The sequence below is a fragment of the Phoca vitulina genome, unplaced genomic scaffold (assembly GCF_004348235.1).
Source record: "Phoca vitulina isolate PV1807 unplaced genomic scaffold, GSC_HSeal_1.0 scaffold2, whole genome shotgun sequence".
NCBI lineage: Eukaryota > Metazoa > Chordata > Mammalia > Carnivora > Phocidae > Phoca > Phoca vitulina.
This window is the reverse complement of record NW_022589705.1, coordinates 48,315,771-48,341,152: the sequence shown is the minus strand read 5'-3', so window position 1 is coordinate 48,341,152 and position 25,382 is coordinate 48,315,771. Positions and strand designations below refer to the sequence as shown.

The following is a 25,382-nucleotide window of genomic DNA, read 5'->3' as shown; positions in this document are numbered from 1 at the left end:
GACCTTGACTTAGAAATAATAAGAGTAGAACAGTTTGAAACTCACACATGTGGAAATAAATACAGTGCATGTTATATTTTTCTTTTTATTAAAGCTCTACGTAGAACAGAGTATGCTATCGATACTTACGTGTTCAGTACGGAATCTTTTGCATGCGGAACTAATGGCCCAATTTCTAGTCAGATCTTACTATTACTTGCAGATGACATGGTCATTGTATTGATTTTTTTCCCAATCAACCTATTTGCAAAATAGAGATAATCCCTTTCTTACGTGTCACCTGAAATTGTAGGTGATCAAGTGAGATAATGAATGAGGAACTTTGAGAAGGAGAGGTTGCTTTATAAATATTGAGTATAAAAGTTATAACATCATAATAATGTTTTAAAAATATTATCACTGTTTAAGTTGCTGTTATAGTATCCTGTTTTTAAAATTTCTAGTGAAACCACTGCCTCCATCCAGTGTGAAAGCAGAAATTACTGTAAAAATTGGATTATTGAAAATATTTTGGGAAAAGCCAATCTTTCCAGAGAATAATCTTAAGTTCCAGATTCGCTATGGCTTAAATGGAAAAGAAGTACAGTGGAAGGTACCTTTTACCGAGAAATGTCTTCAGCTTGCCTCACTAAATGTTATTTCATACAACTGTTTTAATAACTGTATAGATTAGGATTTATTTTATTGGCATAAAAGTACCTCTTCCTGTATTCTGTAGCTATTTTTGTTAAGTAGATTGCTATAGGTCTAACCCTTTCAAGAAATGACATTTCCTGCAAACCATCATTTCCCAAAATGAGTGTGACAGAACATTGATCCCATAAAATATTCCTTGAAAAAAGATTGCATGGCTGAATCAACTTAGGAAACCCTGCATCACTGTGTGTTCCTGTTACATACTAAATCACACTGTGTTACATACTAAGGGTTCGGAGAAGTCTTGCATTAAAGAAACATCTGTGACTTTAATTTCATCCTATGTTTCTCAAACTCATTTTACCGAGGAACCCTTTTTCCTTTAACATCTAATAATATTCTTTAGTACGTGTATATTCATTGGGACATATTTTGGAAGAAGCTGCTTTTATCAAACAACCAAAATCACACCCAGAGTATATGATGACTGGCCGTGTCAGTTTTCAGATGGCAGCCTGCAAAGACCCAGAAACGTCAGGAACCCTAAATATTATGTCATTAGATCATAAAGATTTTAGCTGAAAGGAATGTGACAGTTTACCAGCTTATTGAGGAGACTGAGTAACAGAGATATCACTATGTAATCATAAGGTTAAAACTGTTGAGAGTTTTTGTGGATAGGGAATTAGTGGACAGAGATCAGTAACAGAGTGAAGAGTGACTGGGGAGCGAGGTTGCAAGAAGGCCAGTGCAAATCTTGTCCTAAGGAGGAAACAACAAGATGACTGAGACAATCCTTAACTTGAAGGAGCTCATGATCCAAGTCCAATACAAGTATTTCTCAAGCCAGAAAACACAAAGTCAGTTCTCTCTTAGTTTTGGAATGGCATTAAGGTTTTAAATAGAATGCAGTTCGGGCCCGCCACCTATGTAGGTGTTAGTAATGATTAGTCTAACGCTTGACCTTATTTTACAGATGTATGAGGTATATGATGCAAAATCAAAGTCGGCCAGCGTCCTGGTGCCAGACCTGTGTGCGGTCTATGCTGTTCAGGTGCGCTGCCGGAGGCTGGATGGCCTGGGGTATTGGAGTAATTGGAGTAGTCCCGTCTACACAGTTGTCATGGATATAAAAGGTCTGTAGAGATTTTGTAAATGTGTCTTAAAAATGCAAGCATATGGGCGTGTTTCAAATGTGACTCAAACATATTCCTCCTGAGAACACGTGTACCACTTGGGCTCCTTGTCGTTCTGCAGTTCCTACCAGAGGACCTGAATTTTGGAGAATAATTAAGGAAGACACCACTAAAAAGGAGAGAAATGTTACTTTACTTTGGAAGGTACTCCTGCTTTTATGTTACTCTTAAATTTTATTTTTATGCTCACGAAAGATTGACTTGGTTGTTTCCATTCTGAGATGGGATTGCAAAGAACTCTGTGGAGGGGGCCCTGGCACGGAGTGTGGGAATTCATTCTGTTCTCAGCTCAACTGAGCTCTAGAGCTCAGTCAGCATTACTTTGGCGGAGTCACTTAGACTCTTCAGCCGCAGCTTCCTGATCTGTAAAAATGCAGGGCTGGACTAGGTGATGCCTGCTCAGATCTTACTCCCCCCCGCCCACATTGTTCCACACCCTGCAGGGACACATGTATATGCGTTTGTATTTATTTTTGTCCGTTATGCCTGACTTAGAGGAATCTCGATGACAAACAAATATATTGAGAAGCACTGTTCCAGTCTATCGTAGAGAATCATTTTCTATGGGTTTATAAGGGCTTGGCTTATCTTATTTGAAGATTATTTATTTATTTATTTCAGAGAGAGGGAGAGAGAGAGAGCGTGCACATGCGTGCACGAGCAGGGGGGAGGGGGAGGGGCAGGAGGAGAGGCAGGCTCCCTGCTGAGCAGAGAGCCTGATGTGGGGCTCGATCCCAGGACCCTGGGATCATGACCTGAGCCAAAGGCAGATGCTTAACCGACTGAGCCACCCAGGCACCCCTGGTTTATCTTATTTGAAACAGGTGGTGGTAATGGGGCAGGGGGGTATATTGTTAATACTCTATAAAATGAAAGAGCAGAGACATATATTTTATATTATATTGGAATCATCAGTGATCTGGTATGATTTTTTTTTAAACTATGGGGCAGAAATTCTGGGGTGCCGAATACACGGTTCTGGTAGCCTCTGCTACTTGAATTAGCAACAGATCAGAAGAGGAGCAAACAAATGATAAATCTTACTGGGATTAACATAAATGGTGATTAACATCTCTTCAGCTTTCTTGTTGTTGCTTTACAGAACTAGAGGGTTATTCCTTGTTTGCTTTTTCCATAAGGAAACTCTTGACCCCCTGCTGGTCTCTCTTTTCTCTAAAATTAGTGTGAAACTTCTTGGTAGAAAAGTGTCCTAATTGTATCCATATTTAATTATCTTTAAGTGATTTATTCTCTGAGTCTTAAGGAGAAAAACCCCAAAGGAAGAAAATAAATTTCCTATGCTCCATACCCACCCAGATGCCTTCACTGCATCTGTGGTCAGAGACGAGCTCTATCCCCCGTCACCTCCCCATATCTCAGCCTTGAACTAGACAGGGCTTGCCCTGGTCTGACTCTGCCGCCCGGTGGGGAACGTATAAGAAGAGTTCATGGGCTTGGTTGGTATAAAAAGCACTGGAGCCCTTAAACTAATCAATTTTTATGTTTACTACAGCCTCTGATGAAAAATGACTCATTGTGCAGTGTGAGAAAATATGTGGTAAAACATCATACTTCCCGCAATGGAACATGGTCAGAAGATGTGGGAAATCACACTAAATTCACTTTCCTGTGGACAGAACAAGCACATTCTGTTACAGTTCTGGCTGTCAATTCAATTGGTGCTTCTTTTGTGAATTTTAATTTAACCTTCTCATGGCCTATGAGCAAAGGTAAGAAAGGGTGCAGGGTAGTAAACCTGTGCCCCTTTTAGCATTTAATTTTTACATACTCCTCCCATTCTAAATGATCTTCCAAGAAGCCTGCAATTCTCTGAACCTGAAGGACTCTCTTCTCTTATCTCTTCTTTTCTGAAAAATGGCAAAAGAGATTGCACCCTGATTTTGTAATATGGTCCTTGGGTTTTCATGTAATAGAACCATGTTGATACAGTATTATGATAAATGAGAATATTCTAGTAAATCTAATACTTAAACCTTTTGCATCAGTGGAAGTTGTACGTAAATCAGTCTCTCTCCTGGTCTGTGTGTGTATGTGTATATATATATATAAAAATAAGTACATGTATATGTGTATGTTATATTTATTACATATACATAATAGTATTACATACTATATGGATGCAAATAATTGCTCAGATTTGAAAATTAACCTGTAGTTCATTTCATATGAGTGATGAACCTTCTTTCATTAATTTTGATGTATTTGATTAATTAGAGAATTGAGAACTTCTTTTAATAGGAGCTCCTAATCTGGATTACATATTCAAAGTATAACTTTTTAATGGAAAATTCAAATCTACTCTGCCTCTACTAATCTCTTCCATGAAGTCTTTGCTTGTTGCTTTAATTAGATATGTCCTAAATCAGGGTGCTTTCTACCTTTCTTAAGGTATTTTATATCTTGCCTTAAATTATGATTACTTTTGTATGTATGGTGTAAGCTTCTTGTAAGTTCCATAGCATCTGCACAATGTTTTACACTAAAAATATTTTCAACCAGTATGTTCTAGAGATTTTTATTGAATGCTGTGCTGTGTTAGGTGGTGGGAATTCCAATGTGAGAAAAACTCTAATGGTCTCAGCATTCAGAAACCATTCAAAAACCAGCATTCAGACCATGAGAATGGTCTCAGCATTCAGAAGAGTCCAATAGATGCACGGACATTGATCAAATAATCATATAAGTTAATGCCTATTTACAAACTGAGATCAGTGTTCCCAGGAAAGGAATGTAATTTTATGAAAGAAAAGAAAATAGAACCTGACTTGGCATTGAGGGTTAGAGAAGCTTTCTTAAGAAGCCGTATAGATGGGGAGAGAGCATGGGCTCCTGAGAGAGGAATAGTCTGACCGAAAGTCCTCATGGCACGGGAGAGGACCCGACAGAAGACGACCAGGGTGGCTCTGGTGCACAAAATCCTGAAAGGCTGGGAGGTCGGCTGAGGCTTGGGCCTGGGCCTCACAGACATGGTAGGCAGTTCATCCTCACATGTGGAAATCCAGTGGAGGCTTTTAAATGGGACTTTGTGCAGAGGGTGTTAAATAATCAGATTTGTCCTTTGAAAGCCCAACTCCATCAGCAGGAGAGGAGTTTGGAGGGAAGTAGAGAGGATGATGAATAGGCTTGTGCAGTACTCCAGTGGAGAGCAACTTTTTTGACTCTATCCCAAAACCCCATTTTGGTTTCTCCTCAATGGCATATGTTCCCACATCTTTCTGCATATATGACTCTGTGGTACAAAAATAATTGTATTATATTTATCTATATAAATGTCAGCCTTCTCTTCCTTTTCCCTTCCTCCAGTAGGTTATATGTGCCTCAAATGTATTAGGAGATTTTTTTAAAATTAATTTTGAATTTAAAAACAAATTTCCTTTTTTTCCCCTCAGTAAATACCGTGCAGTCACTCAGTGCTTATCCTTTAAACAACAGTTGTGTGCTTCTCTCCTGGACTCTATCACCCAGTGACTACTATCTGATGTATTTTGTTACTGAGTGGAAAATTCTTAATGAAGACAGTGAAATTAAATGGCTTAGGATCCCTCCATCTGTTAAGAAGTATTATATCCACGGTAAGTTTGCTGTGCTTTAATAAGTTTCTCTTATGGATTAGCATTAGAGTGATTATTAATTTAAATAAGATAGCCAGTTAATGAAAACTTCAAAAATGTAGATGATACTACCATCTTACCACATATAATTCTATCACTTTGTCATAAACATTCAATTCTGTTTCATTCGATCCTTTCTAAATATTTTACACAGTCATAATCGTATCATCTATCACTTTTCTTCTGATTTGTTCCTTTGATATATCACAAACACATTTCTATTTTCTCCCCAGTCCTTTTAACCATGATTTTTAATGATCATATAGCATTTTATTCCATAGTCTACTTAAACCATTTATTTATTTGAGAACATTTTTGTTGCTGCCAGCAGCTTTACTTTTTTTTTTTCTCTAGACTGCTTTTTAATGGCCTTTGATATCTACCACCAAATTGTTTTCCCAAATCTATGTACCAACTTATAATGCTACTAGCAGTGAGTGGGAATGCCAGGCTGAAGGTCTACAAATGTAGGACTAAGTGATGTAGGCAGCATAACTCCCCAAAGTAGACCAGTTGCCCCAGGAGGTGATTAAAGTACAAAGTAATCCCACACAATGCAGTATCTGAAGTCTGAGTAAGGTTTTAGTAGGGAAGCTAACGATTGCCATGACCCTATTATACAATATTACTCCAGAGACTTGTGCTTCTATTTCATTCCAGAGGCCCTAGAATTTAGCATCAGGGCAAGTAGAAATGATTGATAGAGAACTAAATTCAATTCATTACCACTATTGTCCAGATGATTATTCTCTGTGCTTTTCTTTAAGCCATGGAAATATATAATCTAGGCTTCAACAAGATTTATCCCTTGTGGAATATCTATATGTTATTAACATTTGTAAAAATGATATGTCACTGATAGATTCATTTTGAACCTTGCGATACAGATGGTTGTCCCCCTGACAGGGGGATCCCCGGATAAGCCAAGAGGACCCCTGGTCCCCACCCCCATTTCTTTGCATGTCATAAGACTTTAGTCTCACAGCTGCCTTGAATGGGGAAAATAAGCAAGCTAAATGCCCGTGAAAGGGGACTATTGCTGGCGTTGGGGATATGGGAGAGGAGGTAGGGTATATTGTCCTGGAAAGGGAAAGGGAAAGTGGAAGTTCATACACTGTGAGCTTGAACAAACTGGCTATCATTGGAACATACCCTTGAAAATTGCAATCTCATGTCTCTGGGTAATATTTTCAAAAATTATTTGAAAATTATTGTCGTTACTAGAAGAATTTAGAATGCTTAGGTGGTTTTTGAAACTCCCTTAATCATCAGTTTTGATCCATAAATAACAACTTATTTCTATGTTCAGAAAAATAGGAGAGTCACCTAAATTTTTTATATAGGTTTCACTTGTTAATATGAATTCAGTAAGAATGACCTTTAATATATTTTTCTCTTCAGATCATTTTATCCCCATTGAGAAGTATCAATTCAGTCTTTACCCAGTATTTATGGAAGGAGTGGGGAAACCAAAGATAATTAATAGTTTCACTCAAGGTAAGACTTTTCCTTACATAGATGTGTCAGGGAGGCTACATGGTCCCTTGGTGTGGTAGTAAGGAGAATAATCAAGCATGGTATTCTGGTATTGGAAATTAACATTTTCATTCTCAAATTGGATAAAAAGTTAATGGAAATGAAATAAAGGAGAATATGCAGCAATACAATAAAATACATCATCAGAAAGACTAAATAGAAAAATACTAATTTTCTGTACAATTCATATAAATGCATCTACCTCCAAATAATATGTTTTGGAGGTACATACTTACGAGCCTTAAATTTTTTAAAGATTTTTATTTTATTTATTTGACAGAGAGAGAGGGAGACAGAACACAAGCAGGGGGAGCGGCAGGCAGAGGGAGAGGGAGAAGCAGGCTCCCCGCTGAGCAGGGAGCCCCATGTGGGGCTCGATCCCAGGACCCCGGGATCATGACCTGAGCCAAAGGCAGACCCTTAACCGACTGAGCCACCCAGGTGCCCAAGCCTTTAAATTTTAATCAGTCTTTTAAAGGAAACATTTTTCCTCTAAAAATAAAACTGGAGAAGTAGTTACAGAAATAAATTCATTATGCCTCTTAAATTTCTAATTCATCTTACTGTACTTGGAGTATCAACATTTTGATTTTGCTATTATGGCTCAAATTGTCTTCAAGTCCAAGCAACCTAATAATGAAGTTTCAAGAAAGAAATATTTTGCCTGGTTTTAGAATGAAAATAATTATAAAAATTCATTCATTTATTATTTGACACATACAGACTGGACACAAGAACTGGGGATTGAACAGTAAAGACCAGTCTCTGTCCTTATGGAGCTTAATCCCTATGCTCTAATGGTAGTGAGAGTGAACAAATCATGTATAATATAATGGCAGATAGAAACAAGTGCCATGCTTGTTGTGATGAGCCCTGGGTGTTGTATGTAAGTGATGAATCACTAAATTCTACTCCTTAAACCAATATTACACTATATGTTAACTAACTAGAATTTAAATAAAAACTTAAAAAAATTACTTGCACTCAAAAAAACTCCCCAAATCAATAAAAAATAACATAAGAGTGGCAATTGGTAATAATTAATAAAAGGACTAATTTAATAATAATAAAAAATAAGTGCCATGAAGCAAAATAAATGTAAGGTAAAAGGATAGAGTTAAAATGTGGTGCTTTAGTTAGGATGGTCAGAATTGGTTTTTTTAGTTCAAGCCATGCAAGTACAAAAGAGAAGAGCATTTTAGACAAAGGGATAGCAAGTGCCAAGGTTCTGAAGAATGAGCGTGCTTGGTGGCTCAAGAAAAGCAAGGTCAATGTGTGTGGAGTGAACAAGGTAGAGATCGGCAGATGTTGAAGGTTGGCTATCCAGAAGCGATACTGAGGCAGAGAGTCATTGGAACAACTTTAATTGGCACTTTCTCATATAACCTGAAGTGATCACATGGAATTGGCAAAAAATAATTTTGAAAAAATGTTTTGCCAACTTACAGTAAGCATAATTCTGCACAAAATAACACTTCATTAATGTGATCATAGCTATACTTTTATCTTCTTTTTTATTTTTATATCTTTAAAGGTAATATAGATTTATGATGAAATCAGAAAAAAGTCTGCTGTAATTTTTGATACAGAAAGATATTATTATTTCCTCAAGCTTCTGAATCATGTGAATTGTATTTTTTTTTTTCAGATGACATTGAAAAACACCAGAATGATGCAGGGTTCTATGTAATTGTGCCAATAATTATTTCCTCTTCAATCTTACTGCTTGGAACATTGTTAATATCACACCAAAGGTATTGTACTTGGTGTTACAAATCTTTATGGCCAAAGCTCTTGAGCGTATTTAAACCTTGATTTAAAACCCAAATCAGAAACATTAAAGTCTCCTAAATATGTTTATGTATATTCAGTATACAATTAAGATGGCCTAAAAAGAAAAGGCCTGTTTTCAGGAAACCACATTCTGTTTTGCTAGTACAACACAAACATCATGGACGAAATTCATGTTTTATATGTAAATACATTCAGGAAATAACAAGCTTATAACAGGAAATCCTAGGCAGTGTGTTCTCAGAGATAGCAAAAATGGCTTTTAGAGATGTACAATTTGGGTTGAGGACTTTTTAGTGGTGAAGATTTACCTGGAGTGGTTAGTTCATTTATGATTAGGAAGCACTCCAGTTTTTAAAAATCAGCACTGTGTGGCTCTCCAGTCTGTCTGGTTTGGCAAATGGCCTTGAAGTTCTTGTGGTTCTAGGGTGCCATATCACCGTGTGCTGAGAGGCCCAGACCTATGAAATTATTTCACACATATCAAATCTCTACAGAAACTTTTGTCTTATAGCAAAAAAGAGGGATGGGAGATTTTAGACTCTGAATATATCTTTCAGTCAAGTGAGCTGATGGGGCCATATCAAGTGGAATTGTTTCTGAAACTCAACTGATGGCCACCTTTTTTTCTTTGTGTGTGAGAGAGAGAGAGAGAGGAAGAGAGGGAGGGGCAGAGGGAGAGGGAGAGAATCTTAACTCAATTTCATGACCCTGAGATCGTGAGCTGAGCTGAAATCAGGAGTTGGATGCTTAACTAACTAAGCCACCCAGATGCTCTGGTGGCCACTTTTAATATATTGTTTCTCCAAGAAAAATCCACTCAAAGTGTTTAGCATAGTGCCTGGCACAGAGCATTCAATAAGTGTTGGTTATTTTATTATTATAATGAATATTAACTTTAGTCTAAATAAAACATTGGTGGAAATCTTCATGGAATAGCATGTGAAAATGAATCAGATTCTACTGAGAAATAGCTGATCTGGTAGATTAATTTCTAGTTTGTGTATTCATTAACTGTGAACATTTTCAATATGAATGTTTTTTGTTTCTCCTTTGTAGAATGAAAAAGCTGTTTTGGGAGGATGTTCCAAACCCCAAGAACTGTTCCTGGGCACAAGGACTTAATTTTCAGAAGGTCCCTTTTTCAATTTTTTTTAACCCAAAATATGTAAGATTGCACTTTAGATGCTGTATGCCGTATATAGCATATAAACATTTTTAAGGTTTAAAATATTTTAAGGATAAGGTTTAAATCTTATTTTATTCAATTCATTTAAATATGAATTCTGTTTAATCTATTACATATTTTCAAGAATAGCAGGATGCAGGGATTTGAAATCAGGATGAAACAAAATTCTGTAGGTAGTTCATCATATGAAAATTAAATATATATGTATATATTTATATTAAAATTAAATATATATGTATATATTTATATTGAAATTAAATATATGTATGTATTTATATATCTTCTGTGTCACCGTATATAATAAAATAAATATTAGAATATTAAGGGTTAAATCTGTTGGAGAACAGATATTTGGATATACTTTTTTGGTATAAATTGATTTCTTTAGGTAAAGGCTGGAATCAATATTTTTAATCCCTGTAATTATTTCCATAATTATTTAAATCAATTAAAACCTATATAAATAATCCTGTCCTCAAACTCTGCAACCCAAAAAATGCAATTGTTCTAATAAAACTTACATTTAAGCACATAGTTTTTTTCAAGCTAAAGTACTTTATAAATTGATCAGCTATAATAAAATAATTTGTACATACATCTTATAATAGAATTTCTCAGAAAACTCTAGAGATTACCTAATGTTTTATTAATTCTTATAATTTCCCCTGAAGCAAGGTTGGGTTTCCACCCATAAAATTGAGAAGATAGAATTCAGTTTTCATGTCAAAATATCTACACAATGTTTAAACAGTAATCATATGGAGGTTATTAAGCAGTCTCAACGCTTGCATCTTTATCATTAGTCACTGTTAAAAGTCTTCAGTGGTTTCCTTTTAGCTGTAAGATAAAGTACAGTCCCTTTAAGCTCGTACTCAATGACTTCTCTCTACAATCTGTTACCAACCTATGTATTCTCTTTCTTCTGTCCCTGGGCCTTGATCATGCCTTCACTGTTCCCTTTACCTCTACAGACCCCACCACATCAGTGAAGACCTCACTGTAGGCCCTTTTCCCCAAACCTTCCTTTAACAAAAGTAGTTCAGAAGAATTTCTACCCCTCTAAGTTCCCAGAGCATTTTACTTTTAATTTATTGTGAAGAGTGCTCTGAGTTCCTGAGGTATGTTTTACCCCTCACAAATATTTGTTGAACTCCTGCTACATGGGAAGTATTAAAGTAGGGATTCATTAAAGTAATGCCAGTAATTCATAATAGTGTCCATTCCTCTATGTGCAAATCACTGAGACACATACTCTTATATGCATTAAGATTTCTGCTTCAGTCCTCAGTATCTCAGCTTCCTTTCCTGTGAAATGAGGTTTACTGGCACTTACCTCATAAGGTTTGTTTTGGGGATTAAAGAAGATGGTACTTGTAACGTAGTAAAGTCTCAATTAACTATTAATTATCATTATTTTACATATTTAGGTGTTTTAAATTATTATTCTTTCAATGACACTGTGAGATAAGTATCATTATTTTTATTTTAAAGAAGAAAAAAACTAGGCTTATAGTGGTTAGGTATCTTGTTTTAGAACCAGGCTTGGCTTGCCAATTTGTCTGACTGTGGAGCCTATTCCATTAGTCATTCTTCTCCATAACAGTGGCTTTCAATTTTTTTTTTATTTGACCATGACCCACAGTAAGAAATACATTTTACCTTGCAGCCTAGTACATGCATAGATGCAGATATGCAAAACTGAAAGGATTTCAGTATATATAGCACTCTCTATTTTCAAAATTCTATTTTCCTTTAAAAAATAATGGTTGCGACCCACTACATTGATTTCACTTACTACTGGCCTATGGTTTGCAGTGAGAAAAACACTGCTCTCTAGTTTTTCAATGAACAAATAAGCAAATATATATGTAGATACAGGAGTGCAAACGATTAAATTGTAACCTTTCAGCAGAAATGACACGGTCTTATCTTCAGACCAGGCAGCCCAAGATGATCATTCTCTTTATAGAAACTTCACTTTGTTTTGAGCCCAACCAGCCCCACACCATACACCTCTCAACTATGCCCTTAGGTGCTATAAGCCGTGGAGTCTCCTTTCATTAAACAGAGCTCATGATTTTTTTCAATTAGTAAAATATTTATTCTTCCCCTCTCTCTTCCATTATGAATTCACACAGCAACATTTATTGTAGCTACAGTGATATTTCAGCCATATATATTTATTTGCCTTTCATTCATTCATTCTTTCATTCATTCATTTACTCATTAAATAAGCACGTAGTATTTACACGTAAGTCCAGGATGTTGCTAGGATCTCGGGAAACAAATTTTTAAGAGATTTTCCTTACTATCTGGGAATTAAGACAGTAAGGTTATAGAGGAGTGGCTGAGTGGAAAGCAAAATAGAAAGAACTTGTCTTCTTTACCATCTCCCAAATAGTCTATTCATTTTAAAATTCATTCATTAATTTCTTTCACTCATTCATTTACCGGCTATTTTTTTTTTTTTAAGATTCTATTTATTTATTTGACCGAGAGATAGAGAGCACAAGCAGGCAGAGAGGCAGGCAGAGGGAGAGGGAGAAGCAGGCTCTCCGCTGAGCAGGGAGCCCGATGTGGGACTCAATCTCAGGACCCTGGGATCATGACCTGAGCTGAAGGCAGCTGCTTAACCGACTGAGCCACCCAGGCGCCCCAGCTATTTATTAAATACCTGTCCTGTGCTAGTCACTATGCTATACCTTCAGGTTGTATTGATCAGAAAAATAGAAACTCCTGGACTGGACAGTTAAGTGGGGAAATAAGCATTAATCAACGATAATGGAAATAACAATATACATATGGTATATATAATCTACTAACAATTATAAACTACATGTTGTGAAAGAAAAGGATCCAGCATGCCAAGCTTAGTGCGTGGGATGGATGGGGATGAGCAGTGAAGACAGGAAAGTGACAACTGAGCTAAGCTCTGGAAGATGAGTAGTCATTAACTAGGTTTTGTGGTGGAGGGGTAGAGCCCAGGCAAAGACAACTTCGAACACAACGCCTGGAGGTAGGAAGGACCATAGCACATTCACAAACTGAAAATAGGGAGATTAAAGACAGTATAAAGAGGAGATTATTTTTCTTAAATATGAGGAGCCCTTTCTTTTAATATGAGCATTGTTTTTTTGGTCACCAAAACTAAATATCTATGTAAATAAAAATTTTAAAGCTTCACTATACGAGTATACACGAATGCAGGGAATAACCATCTTGCTGTCTCTCTGAGAGAAGCTAAAATACTCTCTCTTCAACATGTGAAGCTCTGAAATCTCCCTCTGCACCACCATGAAAATGGTTTCTAAATGTTTACCAGGACAGGGAAATGATCAGGCCCACCTCAGCAAATGAAGTTTGAACCTGCACCAAATGATCTTTCCCCTTTCCAGAAGATGGCTGGCACAAAGGAACCACTTGATGGATAGAGGTTGAGTCAGTGTTTGTAGACTCTATGCTCCCCTCTCACATATGCGCTCTGAAGATGAGCGCAATGTCGCAGCAGATCATCTGACAGAGATTATACACAAAGAGACTGAAATCTCACTCAATTTTTCCATGTTCTGGTAAACTGAAGAAGTGTGAAGAATTTTTAAGATACTTACAGTGGGTGTGATTATCCTTATTTTAAGACTGATTTTTTTTTCCCTCTGCAAATATTTGACTTTATAATCTTACAAGATAATTATTTGAGCATAACCAGTCCTCAGGATACTTAGTTTATTTCTAGGGCTTAACAGGTACACAGATAACATAGTCTAGGAATAAATCAGTTTTTGGAATATAATAGGAATATTTGAAAAGTGAAGAATATAATTTCAAAGATTTTTACTAATGATAAAAATCAAACCTTCTAAAATGTAATAACTTAAAAAAATCTCATCTTCTACTTTAATCTCCTAAATAACTAAAAATATACTTTTTTAGGGAAAAATAATATAGTGTAATTCATGCTGTATTTCTAAAGAGGGTAAGGCAAATTTACTATTGACTCTTTGCTTCATATTCATTTATTTTCTTTAATTCTCTCATAGTCTTCTATTTTCTGATGACCACACTGAGTCTCAGAGTGGTTCAGTGGCTTGTCTTGATCATCTATCCTGTCCTTATAAAAACCTTGGTTAAACCCGGGTCCATCGGACTCAAACTGCTACTCTTGCCATCAGTCCCATATTAACAATGTACTGCTTAATGTAACTAATGCCACTAAATTGTACACTTAAAAACAGTTGAAAGGCTAAATTTTATGTTATGTATGTTTTAACAAAGTTTAACAAATGAGTAAAAAATCTGAATAGGCATTTCTGCAAGGAAGCTATATAAGTGGCCAATAAGCGCTAATGAATATATGCTCAACATCATCAGCTGTTAGGGAAATACAAGCCCAAAACAAAAGATACCACTTTGCTCTGGCAAGGATAGCTAATCAAAAGACAGATAATAAGTGTTGGTGAGAACGTGGAGAAATTAGAACTCCTGCCAGTGGGAATGTAAAATGATGCAGCCCTTTGGGAAAATGGTCTTTACAGTTTTTCAGTAAACATAGTATTACCATATGACCCAACAATTCCACTGCTGGGTATATATCCAATAGAAATGAAATCATGTATTTATGCAGATATTTATACATGAGTGTTCATAGCAGCATTGTTCATAATAGCCAAGATGTGGAAACAAGCCAAATATCCATCAAATGATGAATGGATAAGCAAAGGGTGATATATCCAACTGTAGAACAAAAGGAAACAACAAACAAACCAACCCACAGCGTATTGCAAAGCAAATGGATTGTAACAGCCCATTGTTGTTAAAGACATTTACAGTATTTTTAAAGGAGATCATAATTTTTTACATAAAGCATTTCCCTTAATTTCTTCTCCAAATTCAGATTTTTTTTTTTTTAAAGATTTTATTTATTTATTTGAGAGAGAATGAGAGAGAGCACATGAGAGGGGGGAGGGTCAGAGGGAGAAGCAGACTCCCTGCTGAGCAGGGAGCCCGATGCGGGACTCGATCCAGGGACTCCAGGATCATGACCTGAGCCGAAGGCAGTCGCTTAACCAACTGAGCCACCCAGGCGCCCTAAATTCAGATTATTTTTGAACATTGATTTGTGAAAGTAACCTATAGTTAAAATTCCTTCGACATCTAACCTGATTTCTAAAATGGTCCCTAAAGTTAATCTCTTGTACTTTTTAAGCTGTCATTCCCATTCCCTTTGGTTTATAATGAATCTAAATGCATATTTGCCTCATATTTTTTTAATTATTTATTTATTTTTATAAGATTTTATTTATTTATTTGACAGAGAGATAGCGAGAGCAACACAAGCAGGGGCGAGGATCAGAGGGAGAAGCAGGCTTCCCAAGGAGCAGGGAGCCCGGAACAAGGAGCCTGATGCTGGGCTCAGTCCCAGGACCCTGGGATCATGACCTGAGCCAAAGACAGACACTTAACGACTGAGCCACCCAGGCGCCCCTGCCTCATATTTTTTAAATACAAATAACAGATCAAGTTAGTCCTGCTTGTTCCCCTCAGTAGTTTCAGTGCCTCCTTCCCTTCTGAGGGTTACCCACTTTCAAGAAGTTAGTGTGTATTTGTCCAGTTTGTCTTTTATACTTCCCTACACGGGCATGTGCGCAACTATGACCACTGAGCAAAACCACGTTGGGTTATAATGAATGTGAACCTGACTTCCATAGCATTCAGGAGCTATTTTTGTTCTCAGCATTGTTTTTAGAGATCTCTCCATGTGGATACAGTTAACATAGTGTACCCATGTGGACCGGCCCATGGTGTTCCATCCTGTAAATATATCACAATTATTATGTCTCTTCCCCTACTGATGGGTATTTAAGCGTTTAAAAGCTTTTCTTTATTACAAACAATGCCGCAGGAAGCAGGATCATATATGTCTCTGTGTTCTCTGGGGCTATATCTGTCCCATTATTTTAAAAAGTAAGTTTTGCATTACCATATGACCAGTGTGCATGGTTTACTGGTGATATAGTATGGAAGAACATTTATTACAAAATATAGTGTCCTCCTTTATGCCTAGCTACCCTTAGTCTTGCTCTCCAAATGCCATTACTTTAAACTGGTTTGCTTTTAATTTTTCTGGCAGGTCACCTTTATATTTCTAAAAATAATATGCTTCTACCACTATGAAATGTAGTCATTATGTATTGATTACTGGCAATAATGAAGATTTACTCATACACATACTTTTCCTGCCCTTCTCCTTTCCCCACACTCCTACCAATACTGTTTTGTCACTTTTATCAATTTTTTCAGTAATTACTCTGCAATCGCAGAAAAATCTTCTTAAATTCCATTTATTTCCATTGAATAGAGACTACTTCTTGGAGCTCCCTTCCCTCCCCTTTTTTAAAAATAAAATAAAGACATTAGCACTCTTACCTTTCCCTCCATTTCTCCCTCCACTTCGCAATCTCTGTAAATATAACTCTACACTTTAAGTCAGGATTGATAGCATGTTTTGTGCTATAATCGTTTAAAAAATAGAAAGTCAGTGAGCTGCATTTACACTGCTATGAGTATGTAAATACTGTTGTTTGCAGAACAAGTAATAGATGTGATGACACTTTTGGGAGTTCTAATGTCACAGGAGAATCTCTTTTTTAAAGATATTAGAAATACTTCACCAGTTGGTCACAATTGTGCCAAGTTTTAGTTGGCTTCATATTTAGTTCTTATGGGTTGTTGTTGTTGCTTTTCTAGAGTTTCTAATTGCTTCTTTAGAAGTTTTTTTGAATTTCTGTGTGCTGCAATTATATAAGCTTCTTCACTGGATACCTTTTCCCAGTGTGCTCTGCCCAGGAAACCCTCGGCCCTCCAACTTCAATCTGGATGGGGCCTTTTCTAAAATTTCTACAAGCCATCACTCCAGATTTTCCTTAACCGGTTTCTAGTGAGTGCTGCTTCCTAAATTCCTTTTCCTCCTCTTTCTTGAGAAACTCCATCTTTACATAATCTCCTAAGAAATGTTACGTGTCAGGTCAGAGTCTCTGCATGCCTGAAATTCTTCTTATTGTGCCTTCATTGATTGATCGTTTGGTGGAGTGTCAATTTCTAGGTTGGACAAGTCTTTCCAATTGAACTTTGAAACGATTCCTGCCTCATCATCTAGCACCCAGTATTGCTTCTAAGAAGTCAGATGCCATTCTGATTTTTATTCCTCACTGGTTACTTGCAATTTTCTTGATTTAAAATATTCTCACCATTATTTTTAAAGTTTTTATTTTTTTATTTATTTGCGAGAGAGAGCAGGAGCAGGGGGGAGGGATAGAGGGAGAGGGAGAAGCAGACTCCCCGCTGAGCAGGGAGCCCAATGCGGGACTCGATCCCAGGACCCTGGATCGTGACCTGAGCCAAAGGAAGACACTTAACCACCTGAGCCACCCAGGCATCCATAAAATATTCTCTCCATTTTTGATGTTCTAAAATTTCACTAATGGGTCTAGGGATGTTCTTTTACATTTAACTTGGTCACCATTTGCAGTCAAATGCTCTACCACTGAGCTATACCCCCTAACTTGGTCACCATTTGAAGACACTTTCAATTCCATGACTCTGGTCATATCAAGAAATTATGTTATTTCCTTGCTGATTTCCTCTCCTCCTGTTTCTTTTGTTCTCTCTTTCTAGAATCTGTATTTGTTAGATTTTGAACCCTCGGCATGGATCTTCTGTATGTCTTATCTCTATGTTCTTTTTTTGTTTTTTTTTGTTTTACATTTGAGAACTTGCCATATCCTATTCTTTTAATGCTTCTCTTGAACTTTTATTTACTATTATATTTGTAAATTTGCAAGTTTTTTTAGAGTATTTTGTTCTGGTTTTATGCATGCAATATTTTCTTAAATCGTACTAGAAATACCAATTAAAGGATCATTGTTTGTTTAAAAAATTCTCCTTTTTTCCTATTCTCTGAATTCTCTTTCTGCTAAGATCATGTTTTCTTTTTGTTTATCTTGGCTTTGCTTTTTTTATCTCCGACTTTCCCCAAATATCTAGTAATTCTTTGTTTTCCTTGAATGTTTTAGAATGAAACAGTAGATGAGTTGACTGGGAGCCCAGTGCATATAGGCAGGAATTATTGTTTGGTTGGGTAGATAGGGCTCTGGCTAGATGAGGAAAAATGTACTTACAGGCGCTAATACTCCATAGCTGCTTGGTAACTCCCTGGATAGGTCCTTAGTTGATTTTGAAAACAAAACCTCAATTTGGGTGTGGAAGGTAGTTCTAATATGAAGGATTTTCTGTGTACAGCAGAGAAATGGAAGAGCCCCATTCCACATGCATAGTTTCTGGTTTTCAGCCTCAGGTCTCCTATCTTCCTGTGTTCTTACCTGCCATTTCTTCACTCGCCATGTCTACTGTATTCAACTGGGCAAAGAGGCTTTCTCTTCAACCACAGCCCACTCTGGAGGTACTTTGGTCTGTAGCTTCTTTTGCTAATCCTCTTTGGTCTACACTCTTCCAGTTGTTTTCCATGTCTTAGAAATGAATTCAAAATCTTATTCCCTCTTGCTTTCTCAGATTATCTTCTGTGTTGTGGGTATATATTTGTTATTTATGTACTTTCATTCTGATAGAGTCTCTACAAAGATGAGAGAGCAACGTGTTCAACCTGCCATCTTCAACCGGAATACCCCTCTACACCATTTCTCTTGATACTTTAAAAATTACAATCTTAAAAAAACAAAAAATAAAATAAATATAAATATAGAAATCAGAATCTAAACAAAGGCTGAATTCTTGTTGCAGGAAAATGTAGTGACACAATAGACTTGCTTTTCTTCTAATTCAAATTTCACAGTGCTTAAAACACTGTCACCAGTTTGGTTTTTTACTTTTTTCTTTAGCATTTTTGCCTAATCTATTATTTTCTTCCTCTAAATCTAAATCATCTGTAATTTTTTTGAATGGCGGGGGATCTAACCCGCTTCTTTGTTGTCTACATCGATGTCCATTTTCACAAGAGCATACTCCAGTTAACCTACCTTAGGGGTGTGAAAGCTAAAACCAAATGGATTTTTGCCTTGTGATTCAAAGACTGTCCAAGATTCCTCAGTCTGCCAAAGCAGCTCAACAACCTGCAGGTTCCCAGAACACCAGTCTCACAGATCTGAGGCAGAGCACCCCTGAAATTGCTTGAATGGTCTTGCAGAAGTGGGTAAAACCGGTGCAGTTTTGAGTTGAAAGTTCTATGTAGAAGTGCACATTATTGGGCTTAGAGGTGTGTATCTCACTCCCCTAAAATAGGACTTCAGTTTTGTTTATCTTCATGTTCTTAATATTTATGATATGCCCGTGGGTTATAAAGAACCAGAAGAGAGTATGTATTAGTCAGCTGACATCTATCACAGCAAGTAGAAAAAGCAAAACAAAGAACATGTTTTCCTGCAAGTTTGCATTTAGGATATTTTTCATCCTTCCATTGTTTTATAGAAAGATCTTTGGACTGGAAAAAATTAAAGAACTAAGTCAGGGTCCTCACTCTGCTCTAATTAGCTCTGTAACCTTAAGCCCCAATTGCTTTGTTTTAAAAAAGGGAGGCACATGGACCAGATGGTTTCTCAGATTTTTTTTCTAGATTAGAAAAATCATGATAATGATCTGTCATTGTATTCTTCACTATTTCAGCTCTTCTTTCTCTTAATTTTTAAATTTTTGTTTTACTGCTCTACTCTTTTACTCTTTCTTCTTCCAAGCTCTCCAATACTTCTGTTGCTTCCATTTCCTCCATTTTACTTTTCCAGCTCTTTGTTTTTTTTCTCCTTTATTCTGTTATTCTTCTATAGTTTTTCCTTGCCTGGGGTCACCAAGACTGTTCCTAGAGTGTTGTTAAGGCATGCTTTATGAAAATAAAAGAGGCAACCTCAGTTCAAAATTTTACTCTTTCCTAAAAAGATGTATTACTCTAGTCTAACAGAAGAATTAATAGTCCGGAAGCCATGCCTGACAGAAAATGTTTTTGAAATCTTTTATCTTTTGCTTTTTGAGTGATTTTTTATTTTGCTTTCTTATTTTGTTTTATTTTATCTAAACAGAGAACGGACATTCTTTGAAGTCTAATCATGATCACTACAGATGAACACAATGTACCACCTTCCCAACATTCTGTAGAGTATTAGAAGATTTTTACATTTTGAAGAAGGGGAGACAAATCTAAAAAATATTTGGCTGAACTATTGAGAACTAAAATATGGTGGATGATGTTGATTTAGAACTTACAATAGAAGGGTAAATTTGGGGTCAAGAGATAGGTCTGAGTCGAATTTAGTTTGAATGTATGATTACTTTTTAGGTCACCTAAAGTTTATAAAGTAATATTCATGGTATCTGGCTTTTGATTTATCATTTGTGTGGTCATAAAACATTAAAAACTATGACTGTTCTTACCACATATCTATTCAGTATCATCAGGTATGTAGTAGGCAATGCCGTAAGTAGGTAAAAACCTGCAGCTTCTGACACATAACTTTGCAAACATAATGAATCTAATTACAAGATACAGTGAAACTATTTAGTTTATATTTTTATGTCCAAAGTTTTCCATTTTGTATTCTTTTGTAGACACCTGAGCTTATAAACGGACCTATGTGGGTGTTCTTTTGACTGTCTTGTAGTTTTTATGTCTGTCTTAACTTTGGTCAATCTGGGAATTCCCATCCTTAGTAGTCTTGCAAATGGCTTGGGCACTAACTTCCATTTCAGTTCAGGGAAAGCCAGAAGTTTGGGTGTGTGCTGGTCACAGGCCAGTGGAAGTTATAGTTCATATCAGGATGACCTGACTTTTCAGGTCAGATTGACCAGATCAGAAAACACATCCGCCTCCAATTCAGCCTCTTTGTGAAATTCTTCCATAAATTTAATTTATTTACTCCGAACCACCCAAAGCTTCTGGCAGGCAGAGAAGTACACAGCAATGCAAAAAGGGAGCTTTTACAAATAGTTCATGGCAAAGACAAGACACTTCTTCCTGAAAAAAGACCCTTGCTATTTCTATGACATCAGCATACTAAGTGTGTTATGTTGTTCACATTCAAAATAAACCAAAGCTTCTGTTTGATGAACCTAAATAATATTTCAAATTTAGGATATATATTGATCGCTTACATTTAGATTTCATTCATAGTTTTATTTGGCTATGAAAACAACACTAAAAATGAGGAAGAATGTGTCCTTTTTTCCCCTTCATTGACTGTTAATAGATATCATTGGAATGTAAAATCTAAGTGTGAGATTATGAAAGGATATTCTTTATTTCTTACCAGCTGAATACATATTTAATATGTTCCCAGACCGTTCTAAAATCCTGAAACATTAGATACATATAATGACTGAAATGATTTTTTTAATGAACATACTTTTAATAAAAGTTTATGACCCACTGATAAAATACACTTCAATAATATATGAGTATGTGATTTCTTATTAATTATCAGTGAAATCTTCCATCTGAATGCATTTGAAGACATGGACATTATTCAGTATCAATAATTAGTTACTGATTATAAAGTTTTAGAGGGCATGCAATATTTAAAGACATCATCTGAAGAGCATATGTGAGTTTGACTGTGTGCTATTAGCTATTTGTGTGTATTTTTTGTTTTCATATCGATAGCATGTAATGCCTTTATTTGGTGATCTTAACTTCTAGATTCATTTAAATTTTAAGAAATTCAAGACACATACAGTAGTAAGTTTAAGAAAAAGCAAAGTGAGCAAGTAAATATTTGAAGGAAATAATAAATCTAATGATAGATTTCTGTCACAAAGAGAAAAGGCATAGGAAGTTTTCATATATATGTTCATAGAATAACAGAAAAGGTTGTGTTAACATGGTATTTGTCATTATGCAGTGATATAATATCTATATAAGTCTATTCCATTTTTATTATATTTAGTGTTTGGTATATTTATTCTTTTATAGTTATAATCACCAATATGTTTCATTTAAGAGTTTAAAACTATGCTAATGAATTATGTTTTTATATGGAATATATTTGCCATTATGAAGAATAGTTGAGTAAATTGTTATTTCAGGCAATAAATTTGAATTCATTCTAGTGGTTTAAAAACTGTAAAGTTCAAAAGTTCAACCATATGTATGTCTTACGAATTGAACACATTTTCAGTAGCACTTCATTTAGTTGCGTTAATTTTTCAGTGTGATGTGTCCACGGTATTCTTTATTTTGCATTTATTTTTTCAATATGTTTACATTGTATGAGTTGAGCTTTTTACACACAGATTCTTGATTTGTAGCTGCGTGGCAGGATTTTTTATTGTGATGTAACCAGCATTCTTATAAAAGATACGATGTGCATTTGTTTTGCGTCTTTGTCTTCATTCCGCATATTCCATACTATGTGTTTTTAGATGAAGTTATTTAAAAGGAATAGTAATTTAAGAGTCTGTGATCATGTCTTTCACCATCACTGTTTTCAACAAATTGGTATTAGTTCTTCCCTTCTGGTAGTCTTAAACAGATTTTCAGTATGATGTAAGGCAGATAAGTCTTAACAGTCACAAATAGCTTACCCTCATACCATATCTTATGTCATGGAGTAGTTATTTTAACTGTCTTTGGACTAGTTGGTTTGCTCATTTGATTTTATTTCAGTTCCTTTCTTTTATTTGAGGTTGAAATTTTCAGTTTGTGGAAATCTAATTTGCTGTAAAATATTAGGAATTCTTCAGAATACAGCCCTTTTTAATTACAATAACCAATCTTTATTGAGAGCTAAGCACTTTCAGACACTCTCTAATTTATTCCTCACCACAATGCCAGGAAGTAAATATTGAACACATTTTTACAGATGAAGAGGCTAAAAGGCAAAGAGGTTAATGTACTTGTCCATGGTCATAAAAGGGCTCAAACCAAAGTTTGTCTCATCCCACTTTTAAACACCATCTTCTTCTGCCTCTCCCTTATGATTTTTGACATATCCATTTTCAGTCCAAAAAAAAAAAAAAAAACAAACCCCAGTTAATTTGTGGTTGACTTATGTCCTTTAGTAGTAACCTTTCACACTTTCATTTCTGCAATGATGTCATAGTGAAGCAAAAAAAAAAAATTAATACAATTGAGCATTAAAATGTGTCTTTTCTTTTAGCCAGAAACATTTGAGCATCTTTTTATCAAGCATACAGAATCAGTGATATTTGGTCCTCTTCTTTTGGAGCCTGAAACCATTTCAGAAGATATCAGTGTTGACACATCATGGAAGAATAAAGATGAGGTGGTACCAACAGCTATGGTCTCTCTGCTTTTGACAGCTCCGGATCTTGAAGAGGGTTCTGTTTGTATCCGTGACCAGCACACCAGTGCTAACTTCTCTGAGCTGGAGAGCACTGTGATAGCCCATGAGGATGAAAGCAGGAGGCCGCCCTCTGTTAGATATGCCACCCTCCTTGGCAGCTCTAAATCAAGTGAAATTGATGAAGAGCAAGGGCTTATAAACAGCTCAGTCAGCAAATGCTTCTCTAGCAAAAATTCTCTACCAAAGGGTTCTTTTTCTAACAGCTCATGGGAGATAGAAACCCAGGCATTTTTTATATTATCAGATCAGCATCCCGATATAATTTCACCACACCTTCCATTCTCAGAAGGATTGGATGAACTTTTGAAACTTGAGGGAAATTTCCCTGAAGAAAATAATGGTGAAAGGTCTGTCTATTATTTAAGGGTCACCTCAATCAAAAAAAGAGAGAGTGGTGTGTTTTTGACTGACGAGTCCCAAGTGCTGTGTCCGTTCCCAGCCCACTGTTTATTCACTGACATCAGAATCCTCCAGGACAGTTGCTCACACCTTGTAGAAAATAACTTCAATTTAGGAACTTCCGGTCAGAAGACTTTTGTATCTTACATGCCTCAATTTCAGATTTGTCCCACTCAGACTCAGAAGATAATGGAAAACAAAATGTGTGACCTAACTGTCTAATTTCATTCAAGAATCTTCTCAGATTTATGTTAGAATGAATCATGTGAAGTGTAATATATGTCACTATGGTTGTGGATATGGGAGAGGAAAGAAAACTATCAAAATTGGAAATGATTGTCCCCAAATCAGTGGTATCTGTCCTCACTCAGTAAGGTAGACAAAAAATGTGAGAAAGCCTTTAGAGCCTGGCAATGTAGACTGACTCTTTTAATGATTCCATTAACAAGCTCCACTGGGGAGGTCTCCAATGGCTTGTTTCTAGCTGGAAACAAGCCCAACAAATACCATCTTTTGGGAACATTAGACCTGTGTAGAAAGAGCTAATCTTCTCAGTTACACCTAAGTTTGAAAGAAGACTTCAAACTGATACTTGTGAGATGTAACTTGCTTCAAGGGTGTGGTTGTTTTCCCTTGAGTTGTCTTTGTTTTCCACTGATTTGCACATACACCCGTTTATACCCAAGAGGCATCCTCGTACATTTTTAAAGTATGTGATGTATTTGTATTTTGTGCTACTTGTCTGTGTGATTTTAAGATTTTGCAATTTAACAAACTTGTCCCCAGCATTTACTCTGTGGTAGGCACTCCACTAAATGTTGCAGAGAAATAAAAGATTTAGCTCTGGCCTAGGGGATATACTTCTGAAAACTGACAAGTAAGCCAATCTTTATGTATCAAATCTAAGATATGTACCATTGAATGAAACTATCTATTAGAATGGCAATACCCACAACCAATACTTTGATGACAACAAAAGCACTTTTGAAGACATAATGTCTGTCTTAACTCTTCTCTATAAAAGATGTCACAATGGTCACTTTCTGATACAGTTAGATTGCCAAACGTTACTGTATCTCACTCTGGAATCACTGTCTTCCCTGATTCCCATTTGCTTGTATGCTATTTTTTTTTTCTCACTTACTGAGCATTCTCTCTCATATAACCAACCACTGTATTAAATCTTTCCATACTTTAACTCAATTAATTATTAAATTAATTATATGAGACATGTACTCCTGTAACACCCATTTTAAAGATTAGAAGATTAAATAATTTTCCCAAGGTCACAGAGTTAGTGGGTGATGGAACCAGGATTCAGATTTAAACCCAGATCTTTTAATGCTAGTGATTATGTTTGAAACCTATACCTTAAAATTGCCATTCATTAAAAAAAAAAAAATGAGTTGTAATTAAATAAAATATTAAGTGGAAATACAATGCTGGATGAAAATTAAGTGACAATTACACAGATGTTGTTTTTGCCCTTAAAAACTTTAATATTTATTGTTGGTTTCAGTTTCTGGTATGGCAACAAAACTCAAAGACAGCATATTGAGCAACAAACTAAATTAAGAAACCTGCAGAGATAGATGTTGAATGGCAATAATTAAGAATTTCAAGATGGTTGGTATGATCAAAACAA

At 36.0% G+C, this 25,382-nt stretch overlaps 1 protein-coding gene across 4 annotated transcripts in view; it reads left to right on the top strand.

The window, feature by feature from the left end:
- Nucleotides 1–25,127, top strand: part of LEPR (leptin receptor) — an 82,892-nt gene extending 57,765 nt beyond the window's left edge. For 2 of the 4 annotated variants that reach the window (XM_032426980.1, XM_032426989.1), the window contains 9 exons: nt 444–592; nt 1,613–1,772; nt 1,894–1,976; nt 3,346–3,562; nt 5,243–5,425; nt 6,866–6,961; nt 8,649–8,754; nt 9,851–9,926; nt 23,132–25,127. In XM_032426980.1, coding sequence (XP_032282871.1) covers nt 444–592; nt 1,613–1,772; nt 1,894–1,976; nt 3,346–3,562; nt 5,243–5,425; nt 6,866–6,961; nt 8,649–8,754; nt 9,851–9,926; nt 23,132–23,959 — 1,898 coding nt within the window. In that variant the 3' untranslated portion in view covers nt 23,960–25,127. Of the gene's footprint in view, nt 1–443; nt 593–1,612; nt 1,773–1,893; nt 1,977–3,345; nt 3,563–5,242; nt 5,426–6,865; nt 6,962–8,648; nt 8,755–9,850; nt 9,927–20,059; nt 22,342–23,131 lie in introns of those variants that run through there. The other 2 variants (XM_032426973.1, XM_032426996.1) reach the window with 2 other exon arrangements.
- The last annotated feature ends 255 nt before the right edge of the window (nt 25,128–25,382 follow it).